An 11,625-nucleotide genomic window follows, 5' to 3' on the forward strand; every position below is an offset into this window, starting at 1 on the left:
TTCAACACCCTCTTTCCCTTTCCGCTCCTAATGGTATATGGGGCACTTCATCGGTACATCAACCGCGGCTTATCTTGATCATTTTTGTTACAAGAAAATAAGATAATCAGTCTTAGGCTTCAGGCATCAGTCCAGAGACTATGAAATATTCTAGTGTAAAAATGCCGATTTTAATCAATATTTCATGTCAACCATGTCGGGAATCGAACCCGAGACCTCTTGCATGGTAGGTAAACGCGCTGACCACTACACCACTATAATGTTGTTTGTTAACATTAAAAAAAAAACTTGTTTATATTTTTTTACGGCACAGACTCAAATTCTGAACGGACATTAATTTATTTTTCATCCGAGACGAAAATTAGCAGTGACTTTGAACGTAATTACGGCTTACATATTTTAGAGATGGACGGAGTTATGCAGCAGTTAACCAACAAGTGTGACGAAAAATCTAAGAAAATGACAAAAGGTAAAAATAAAAATTTAAGTAAGTTCAGTATTTTATTAGTTTTAACCTAATAAAATACTATTATGCCATTTAATCCTGTATCAAAAGTAATGTCTCAGAACTGCCTTATTTACAAAGGAATACGGTTATTTGAGGAAATGCCAGAAAGCATAAAAAATGAAAAAAAGTGTAAATATATTTCAAATGAAATGTAAAGAGTATATATATAAAATATACTAGGTTATATTTATTTAAAATAGTGAACATACATAGGATAATATAAGTGTACATATAAAAGAACAGTTTAAATATTATAAATTAGGATAGTAAGTGAACAATAGCAATAAATAATGTTAGAATAAGTATAGATGTAAATATTGTTTTGTAAATATATATTATACTTGTTTGTAAAAAAAATAATACATTTTAGGAGATTAGCATAACAGTAGATTATGCAAAAAATGAATTATGATGATTAACAAAAAAAATATGAAAATAATATGCTCCTGGGGACCACAGATAGTTATACACCACCACCGCGATAATTTATTTTTTCTGGATTGGCCCCTACAGCGTACGATTGATCATCTTACCACCTTCATGCAACAGATGATCGAGATACGCTGCATTTTGTATATCAATGCTAGAGTTGCAAGGCGGTAAAATTACCTCGGTATTTTACGGGAACTTTACCTGATTTTAGTGAAATACGGTATTTTTCGGTATTTTACGGTAATTTTTAGTAAAAAACAAATTTGTCGTTCTTATTTTTATTTTTCGAAGATATAACAAATACGAGTAACTTTGTTTTAGGACACGTTACATGACAGTGAAAACCAGGTTCAGATCCACCTAGTGGTTGTCGAGATTTATTATGAGTATGGAACGTTCAAGATCACTCGGTATGTACGGTGTATCTTGGAAAGTGTTGGTCCAAAGAAAAGAAAAAAAATTACGATTTTTTAGTAAATTTTATTTTCTCCGACTTTCATATTTTTTAATCATAAAATCTATAGGGACGTAATTACAAGCAAAAAAACTTCTTTTTTTTTAAATCGCGGCATGAGCGGTGGTCGTTCAAGGTCACAAACTTAAGGTTTTACTAAGAACCCTATGTTCACCGATCCTGTTATGTTTCAAAACATAATAACCTTTTTTTATAAAAAAAAAAGTAGATGCCGAATGACCTTGGACGTCTCATATTCATAATAAATCTCGACAACCACTCGGTGAATCTAAACCTGGTTTTCACTGTCGTGTAACGTGTCCCTAAAACAAAGCCACTCGTATTTGTTATATCTTCGAATAATAAAAATTAGTACGTCATATTCGTTTTTTACCGAAAGTTACCGTAAAAAACCGTAAAAAACGGTATTTTACCGCTTCTTTTGGTAAAATTACGTAATTTTACATCCATACGCTTAACGCACGCTTCTTTCATTATTTCGGCAATGGGGCATAGTGATAATGATGATGTTGATGATTTATTTTATTGGGTGGTTGACAGAAAATGCCATTTAAATAAAAGCCCGTTCGTTAAACATAAAACAAATAAAATGTATAAAAAGTCAAATTTAAAAAAAAATGAGGGCTGATTGACTTTTGCTTAACGCCGTTTAGTGTTTCTTGTAAACCGTCACTCGAAGTGCGTGATAGGCACATACCTAGGTATTATCCGTAGGTACCGCCCACTTCATTGCACCACTCAAACGTTTGCAAATGTCGAAAAAAGACAACAATACGAATCTCGAATATTTCATTTGACAACACAGAAATAACACAAAGGCTTTTGATTCGTTTATTTTTATTAATTTTTGCGGTCAACGACCCGACGAAAAATTATACAAATATTAATGTTACATACAATACACGGGACATTAATAATACAATGCCATTTTATTTATTTATTCATTTCAATGACCAGGTGGATGAAGGTTTTTTTTTTTTAATTTTTCATTACATACACTTTAAATCCCGACAAACTGCGAACGCAGTTAACAATTTTTTTTTTATACTATGAAGTCCTTTTTAGGAAGCGAAATATGATTTTAAAAATGAAATTGATTTTACAGTTTATTTTGCAAATGATCTGTTAAGAACGGTTCTTTTACAAAGTTTACTATTTCCAAAATATGGAAAATCGAGTTATACATCACATCATATCAAATTCCGATATACAGCGTGTATGGTAAGCCCTATCACAACCGAAACCACATGATCGGTATAAGCAAGATGACCTATTAGCATAATAAAAATAAATTAGAAGCGTCTCAAAATTAAAAAAAAAACAAATAATTGCTTATATCTGCAGAGCGCAGAGCTAGCTACCCCCTCGGCATTCCTGTTTTCTCCACTGCAGAAGTAAACAACTATTCGGTTTAAATAGGTTTTTTTTGTTGTTACATACATCAATATGTCTTCTTTCTCCTACCGATCATCATGGTTTTGGGTGTGACAAAGTTTGCCATACATAAAATATTTTCACATTTAAAAAAAAAACTGTCTACTCAAAGAAATTAGGAAGTTGAGTGTTTTTTTATATTTTTTAAATTTATTCATATTTTTTGCTTTCAAACTATAATTAATAATAAAAATAATGTGACCCCACTGGGGTTTGCCGTGCCGAGGACACTTAACAATACATTTTTTTTTAATTACATTTGAGAATAAACAAAGAAGACTAACTTAAAAAAACGAAGATAATTAACAAATATTCAGACAGTTTTAAAAACCAAGGTACATCTATATTATTTATATTACAAAACACACAATGAAAATAAGAAAAACCTACCATAAGTATGGTATGGGCAATTTGGTAATAGACTATCAAATTAAGCCAATATTTTTTTATTTTCATGGATCGTATTAGCATCGCTACGATTATTCCAAATTTCATATTTTTTTTAATTACTCTACGCGTGACGTCACTAGTTCTCTTTACTGAGTTGTTCTGATTGGTGCGTTGGCCTCTCGGAAACCGTAAATCTATCACAACACTCTATCATTGGTTGATTCGGAAGAAATAGTGAAATCGTTCAAAGTAACACAGTAAATAGTAGTAGTCTTTATTAAAATATTTTTTATTATTTTTTTCATACATTTCAAAGAAACATCGCCCTACAATCAAATGCTCTAATATTTACAGAGTCTAAGAAAACATTTTTGTATCTAATATCCAGTAGCACTGAACTTCCACTGAAACATTTAAAACAGAATAACATTTTTTTTTTTAATACACCTTCAAACTTCAAACCTTCTTTAGTAAAAATACTGTATCTACATCTTACCATTTTTTACTTCAAACAGTAAAGTTAACAAAAATACCGATTTTTAAAAAAGCCCAAATTTGGAAGTGGTCAGTTTTAGAAAAGAACCCTACAATGAGGAACTTCAGCCCTACGGGAAATTGGATACAAAAATGTTTTCTTGCGCGCGGTAAAAATTAGAGCATTAAATTGTACGGCAAAGTTTCTTGAAAATGTGCGAAAAAAATTATAAAAAATATTTTAACAAAAACGCACTACTTTTTTTGTCGTCACTGGTTCATATGAACCAACCAATGTACCAATGATGTGAGAGCTGTGAAGGATATCCGGTTGGCTTACCGTAAACGAACCAATGGGAAGAACTAACAGAGAACAACCTCTGACGTCACAAGCGGAGTTATTTCAGAAATACAAAAAATTTTAAAAATCATAGCGCTGATAACACGTTACGCATTTTTTTTTTGCTTAGTTTAACATTTTTTTTTTTTTTAAAAACACTGAACTTCCTCATTGTTGTTTTCTTCAATACTAAAATAATATAAAATTACAATTAATAATAAATGTGCGCTTTTCGCAGCTGCTTAAAATAGATAAACAACATTTTTGTTGTGTTGAAAGTAACGAGATTCTTAGCCCTTAGAGCTGTCAGTTCCTGCCCTTGGGACGGGATAGGGATGGATTTCCCTCCCCTCTCCATCCTACACGAGACGCATCCATCATCTATCCATCTCCCTGGAAGAAAATTCCCCAACTACGGAAACTGCCTCCGGACAGGGGGAAGTTAGGGCAGACAATACACAGAAATAAAAGGGAGATAAAGATCTTAGGAGATTAAGCCTCAATCGAAAAGGACGTGACAAGTGATAATTTGAACCAAATATAACATTAAGGGATGTAAGAGTTTAGTTATAATCCCGGTGTTTACGTTTACACGTAGCATCGACGCACATCAATAAAAAAACAAACCTAAGAAAATACATGTATTAGTCGGCCTCATGGTGTGGTGGTCAGTGCGTTTGCACAGCACGCAAGAGGTCTCGGGTACGATTCCCGCCATGGTTGACGTGAAACATTTACTTAATAAGATGTTTTTACACTTTGATATTTCATAATCCCTGAACTAAGAGAGCTCTTCCAACCTCTATGACAACATGGACTATCTTTTCGTTCTAGTAACGAGAGAGCCCTTTTAATAGACTTTCATCGCTCTTATTTTCTTGCCTCCTCTTTCACAGTAGTAGCTGATCGATTGTGGAATAATCTACCCACTAATGTTAGAGACGCCCCTTCTTTATTTACATTTAAGTCAAGGTTGAAATGTCACTCTCTAAATATTTAAGTTGTTCCTTTATCCTTCTTCTTTCCTTCCCATTCCCTCTTCTCTCTTTACAGTATAGTGTTAATTTATATAGACAATTTCTTCCTACCTACCCAAACCGTTCAGTTTGAGAAAATTACAAGCACACGGACATATTGAATCTTACGATTTTATACAAAATTAAAATATATATAAATAATATATAAATAATATAAATAATATATATATTTAAATATATATTTTTTAAATTTTGTATAAAATCGTAAGATTCAATATGTCCATGTGCTTGTAATTTTCTCAAACTGAACGGTTTGGGTAAGTAGGAAGAAATTGCCTTAAGGCAATATGCCCGCCCTGATATGTATATAGACTGTATATGTATATAAAGTGTTAAATAAATAAACTAAGTACTGAAGCGCAACACTGATCATCTTACCTTCATGTAACAAAAAATGATCAAGATAAGATGCGATTGTCGTACCAATGCAGTTTCCTATGCACCATTAGATGCGGAAAGGGAAATGATAAGGCCAAAACAACGTAACCGTCAAAAACAATAATTTACAAGAGAATATTGTTTCATAACAAACCATCATGCCATTTCCCCGTAATCGCAGGCAGAGAGGACAGAACGCCATATCACACTCTCTTTGCATACATACCTCGCTTCTTGTACATTCATACATCTTACCATGCGCGTTCGCCGATTATTCCGACTTTTGACATGTCCATCTTCAAGTATTTATTGGATTTGGTCATGCCAAGAATATTTTGACTTCTTAATTATTAAGGAATATACAGACTTCCGGTGAAAACATTTTTTTCATTTTAGATTTTTTGTCACTTTTAATATTTACATTTATACTTAACAATATAATTTTAACTTTTTGTAATTACAAATCTGCGCTTTAATATTAGACATGAATGACTATGTTTTCTTTAATGAAAAATAAAAGAAACAAAATTTAATTTAATTATTAGTAATATAAAAACATTTTTTCATTTTGTGGTTTGACATTTTACAATTATTTATTTACAAATTTGTATAAACCACTTTAACTTATGAGTTTTACATTGACCGGTTTTGGGGTTACTTTCTCATCATAAAGACGTAAGCTCTTTTTCGTAATTGTAAACGATATTTTTTTTTTAAATAAAAACATTTCATAGTAAATTTTAAAAAAAAGAAAATGGAGGCTAGATTTCGTACCGTCCGCGTCCATGCGCTTTGTAGCTGCTAAACGTGATGCAATCCAGCTTCATTATGTTCTTAAAATCGATCATTGTGAAAAACAACCTATGAAAATGAGCACAACTTTCGGTCAACGAGGGTTGGTCTACTTCTCCATCAAAGTGTACAACCTGCTTCCATTGTCCATAAGGACAATTAGTAAATATTGTAACTATAAAAACGCCATTAAGAATGGATAATGGCGGTGGGATGCGCACAAATTTATGAGTGAATTAAGCCAAATAGGTAGAGATATGTTTTTAGTTATAGTTTTTTTATTTGTGAGTTTTATGTGTTTTTATTATGTATTTGATATTATGGTTTAATATGTTTAATAAGGCATATTTTTAAATTATATAAAATGTCTCCCACGGCACGGGACACCCCATTATCTTTAATGTAAAAAATGAAAAAAAAGATTTTAAAAATATCGTATTTTGACATATAAACCAGACGCCAAAATGAGATATGTTTGGCGAATCATATTTAGCCATTTACTCGTAGAACAAAAAACAAGCTATGTTTGACATACCATATTTAGTCATCTTTCAACAGACGTGACAAACCATCTTTAGAAATAGAGAAATGTTTGACAAAACAAGATTTGACTAATCATATTTTACCATCTAAAAAAAAAGACGGCAAAACATGACATATCATAAATTGTCAACTGTTACTCCATTTCTAAAGACAGTATGTCACGTCAGTTGTCAGGGAATGTTTGTTATTAAGTGAAATATCTCAATTAGCCTTCTTTGGAAATAGAACAATAGACATATTATAAAGTGACACGGCTAATATTCCCTAACACTACTAAACGAAGACATACCATATTTTGCCAGATTGCAGATCTCATCGAGACGAATCCGGTAATATATAACTCAATATGGCTAAAAAAGTGACATATCATACTTCGTCATCTTTCCGCTGATACATGACTCCAATGAATCAAAAGTTATATAAAAACCACTAAATATTCGTCAACTGTTTTATAAAATAAAAATAATAAATACCATCAGAAATGCGATGGAAAAAACTGCGGAATGGGAGCATTTTAACAGCGAAGTTAGTCACCGTTCCCGTATGATAAAGCTCCTTGAAATAAAAATATTACCGAAACTTTTCTCGGAAATTGCGGAAAACATCGTTCTGATACAAACACCAGATAGTTATGTACTGAAGATTCGCGTAGCAGGCCAGAGCCTCGGAACATGTGGCATTTAGCAATGTTAGCGCTGAATCACACTCGGCTATTTCAAGATCACACATTAACATACATCACCCGATTAACACACAGCTTTATGTCAATAAACGGCGAAATTAGATGGATTAGTGATGGAAATAATTCAATAAATCGCAATCGGTTATTTATTGATTGATTTATTTTTTATACGGCCAAAGCCAAATACAACAGATGTATGAAGAAGCATAATATGTACAAGAAACTGAACAAAAGGAATATAAAAGTATGTAGCAAAGACAAACGGGGGCAATAAAATAATGGTATACAATATATTAATAAACACGATCAACATATATATAAGACTTCGAGCTAAACCATTCCAATCCGATTCGTTCATAATGATTTAATTCTCATTTTACTCAACTTTAATTGTCTTCCCTTTTGTAAGGAATACACGTATAAAACATTGTAAAATTCTAGATGGACACATTTTCTGATTGATTCCAGTGGGGAAAAAATACGTATAAAAACGGCGACAAGAGATTTGTGACAAATTAATCAATTTACTATAATATTTTTACGGATATTTACTTCTAAAAGAAAATGTCCCAAAAATTGAAATATTTAGGTTAATCATGAACACGCGAATATTTTATTTTTATTAAGGTAAAATACACATATACTATATAGGTATGTCAATTTTCTCTTTTTTTCACTATATAAACTATTTCATTGACGATATGTACAGTTTGTAATGTTTCATGGTTTAAATAAAATACGAGTAAGTTAAGTTTATTAAATTTGATGATAACTTAATTACAAAATGCGTTCTAATTTATGTATGATATCTGCAATTTGCATCAATACTATAGGAACAAGAGCCAAATCGACTTACAAAAAGTTAATCTGAATATAACGACTAAAAAATATAGCAAAATTATTCGATTATTCGATTACCCAAATAGTTGAGTCCTTCGACTTTAACGTCCGATTTTTCACTTCACTAAATTGGATAATTTCATGTTGCAATCTAATAATTTTGAATGTAAACAAATTAAAGTGCCGTATTAAACAAGATCGATTAATAAAAATAAACATTTAAATCAAAAACGTTAAATTTATATTACAAATGAAAATTTGGCATTTGTAATTGAATGGTACAAGGCAAAAACAGGCTCATCGACAAATAATGAAAATTTTATTTGAGTAATCAGTTCATATTTGATAACACATTGGTATTTATTTCATGTAAAATATATTTTTATGTACAATCACAGTAAAAAAACTAATGAAAAGGTCTATTTCAAAACAGAAAAAAAAAACTTTCTTGAACCTACAAAAACTAGCTCATTCCTGCAATTATCGCATTTTTTCCTGTTATTTTGCTAGCCATGACCACATATTTTTATCATATATTTTTTTGGGCAAAGAGACATATTTTGTTAGTTTTTACAAACCATCACGCCGTTTCCCCGTAGGGGTAGGCAGAGAGGATAGAACGCCATAACACTCTATCTTGGCATACAGACCTCGCTTCCTCTACATTCATACATCTTCTTATGCACGCACGCCGATTATTCCTACTTTTGACATGTCCATCTTCAAGTATTTGATGGACTTGATCGTGCCATGTCTTTCTCGGTCTTCAAAATATTTAATTCCATTGAACTCAATCAGGAGAAAAAAGGAAGGGATTTATATCTCAAAAATCGTGAAAATGGAATAAGCAATTTTTTCGCACTGTCCCTTTCAATTGGTTTGAAAACATTACGGCGAAATATTGCGGCGGATTTCTGAAAATTCCCAAAGCAACTTTCATGTAACTGTTGTTTCTAATTATATTTCAATCCAAGCCACAAACGTCCGAAACAAATAATAATAATGTGTTCGTCGTGGCCTTTAGTACCTTATACGTACCGGTATACGTAGGGTTACCAACCCTCCCAGAATTACGGGATTCTCCGAAAATTAGGCTATATTTTTTTTAATCTCCTGACTCCCGGAATGCAGCTAAAATCTCCCGGAATCTTTTCCTGCATGATGATATCTATTTGCTGCTAAAAGTTCAAGCTGCCACTAGCGAAACAAAGGGGGTATTATTAATGTATTTATTTAATTGTAAAGATGAATGTGAAACAAGAAAAATATTGTTATCTATCAATATCAATAGCAAATGCCACAGTTTTACACATTTTTAGCGAAGTATATTAACCTCAGAGTAATAAGGCGCTGGTTGCTTAAATATATTCAATTTCGCTCTATTGCACAGAACAAAAGCGTTGCAAATTTTCGGTTAGCGACAACTTCACTTTGCTGGCGGTTATTATTGTTTGGTTGTTTGATTTGACAACAGACGCGAAACGGATGATTTCGTTGCTGTGCTTGGCTTTGCTCAGAAATTACGTGGAAATTTACTTATTATAAAAGAATTATAGAAATTTAAATTGGAATAACCCTGCTACGATACATATATAATGCATACCTTTTAAAGAAATAGGTATGGTTAAAATAACTAATGCAAATTAAAATCGATCAGGCAATTCTCTACCTAAGTACGGCCCGTTGTTTTGCTGCAAACTTTTGTTGATTCCGTGATTGAAAATCTAGTATCAATTTTTGTGCGTATAGGCAGCTCTATATGCGGTAGCGCGTTATTGCTCTGAGATAATAACTTTTGTGGAAAAGGTCGTTTTGATTCGGCGCGCAGTGCAAAATTTTTAAAGAAAACATACCTACTTGTGACATTGCTTTTTTACTAACAGAATTTTTCAAAATTATTCTAAAGAAAATCTTACTCGATTTGAGTTTTTTTTTAATTTGCCTCCCGGATTTTCGGTCGTTTGGATTGGCAACCCTGGGTATACGGATTGTAAATCGCAACTCGGCTGTAAAATTCACGTTTCTCATTCGGTAGCACTGGATTACAAGCAGTTACTTGTTTACGAGACTTAAAGTTCAAAGTAGATTAGGTTCAAGAGTAATAATTACGACTGCGTCGATAGCTCGCAGCTACGATTTGGTGAGAGGCGCAACCAAGGCACAACTCATAGAAACAGTCAATGATTTATGCAAAAGGTGCTAGCAGCGATTTAAAACCAATCAAAATTAATCACTGAACATACCACTTTTTCTCTGCTGCATTGACAAGTTTTAATACTTTTAAACTACTTTTAATTACTTATATTGTATATGTATGTATTTAAAATAAATATGTTGCTGCTCTTACTAAAATGTGTCGTTAATTTCCAAGTAGTTTTTTAAATTGACTTAAATTATCGTCTTATATTTCATTTAAAGATTCTTCTCATCGTTTCTTTAAATCCCATAAAATATGTATGTTAACAATATTTTAATTTTGTCCAAATTTTTGTAGACAAGGACTGGATTTTACTCCCTGAGGAGCTGTTTATATTAACATATTACAGATGAAAGAATTGAAGGAATATAGATGTTCGAATATGGACAGGATGGCGAATGTTACACAGTGTGTAAAGTGGCCACTTAAACCAGCCATTGACAGGCCAGATGCCTAGACTTCTATATTACCTTCTCTTAAATGTTCTTCATCTCTGTTGTAATATGTACATATGTATGTGTATATTTATGTTGTTCCTTTGAGAAAATGTTTTTTTTTTACATCTGAGCATGTTTTTCCTTCTTTATTTTAATTCTTACCTTTTAATTACTTTTACAAAAAAAAAACTTTATTTTCAATATTATTTCCATTTGTAAATACTAACTACAAACTTTTAAATGACTTTTTTTAACTTAATTTAAATTTTAAACAACTTCCACTAATGTTTTTTTTCCTTCTCTTTTTTATATAATTATTATACAATATGGAAACTTCACTAGTCTATTACAGTTTAGTCTAACAGTGTAAAATATAAAACTATGTAACTGTACTTTCCCGAAAAAGAAAATAAAATAAAAGAATAAATAAATCAAAATACCACACGATTGAAAATAATTAATAATTGCTTCTAATTACGAGAATCACGTACCATTCTGACATTTTTAATGCTATTAAAAACTAACACGATAAATAACTATAAAGACAAATAACAGACCGTCATTTGTACCGGTTTGAATACAACCATTTTTTTTAATGAAAAATAATGGATAACATCATGCGACACATTCCAATCATAACTTTCATAGAACTGACCAAACTGGTGT

The 11,625-nt window shown here is 31.7% G+C and overlaps 1 protein-coding gene across 1 annotated transcript in view; it reads right to left on the reverse strand.

Moving 5' to 3' along the window:
- LOC148272351 (SLIT-ROBO Rho GTPase-activating protein 1-like) overlaps positions 1 to 7,441 on the reverse strand; it is an 80,591-nt gene extending 73,150 nt beyond the window's left edge. Inside the window, exon 1 of the mRNA XM_088240152.1 lies at positions 7,277 to 7,441. Coding sequence (XP_088096278.1) covers positions 7,277 to 7,316 — 40 coding nt within the window. The 5' untranslated portion in view covers positions 7,317 to 7,441. The remainder of the gene's footprint in view (positions 1 to 7,276) is intronic.
- Positions 7,442 to 11,625: the final 4,184 nt, after the last annotated feature.

This window comes from Micrasema longulum, unplaced genomic scaffold (genome assembly GCF_059751315.1).
Source record: "Micrasema longulum isolate JH-2025_06_02 unplaced genomic scaffold, ASM5975131v1 h1tg002365l, whole genome shotgun sequence".
NCBI classification, from domain to species: Eukaryota; Metazoa; Arthropoda; class Insecta; order Trichoptera; family Brachycentridae; genus Micrasema; species Micrasema longulum.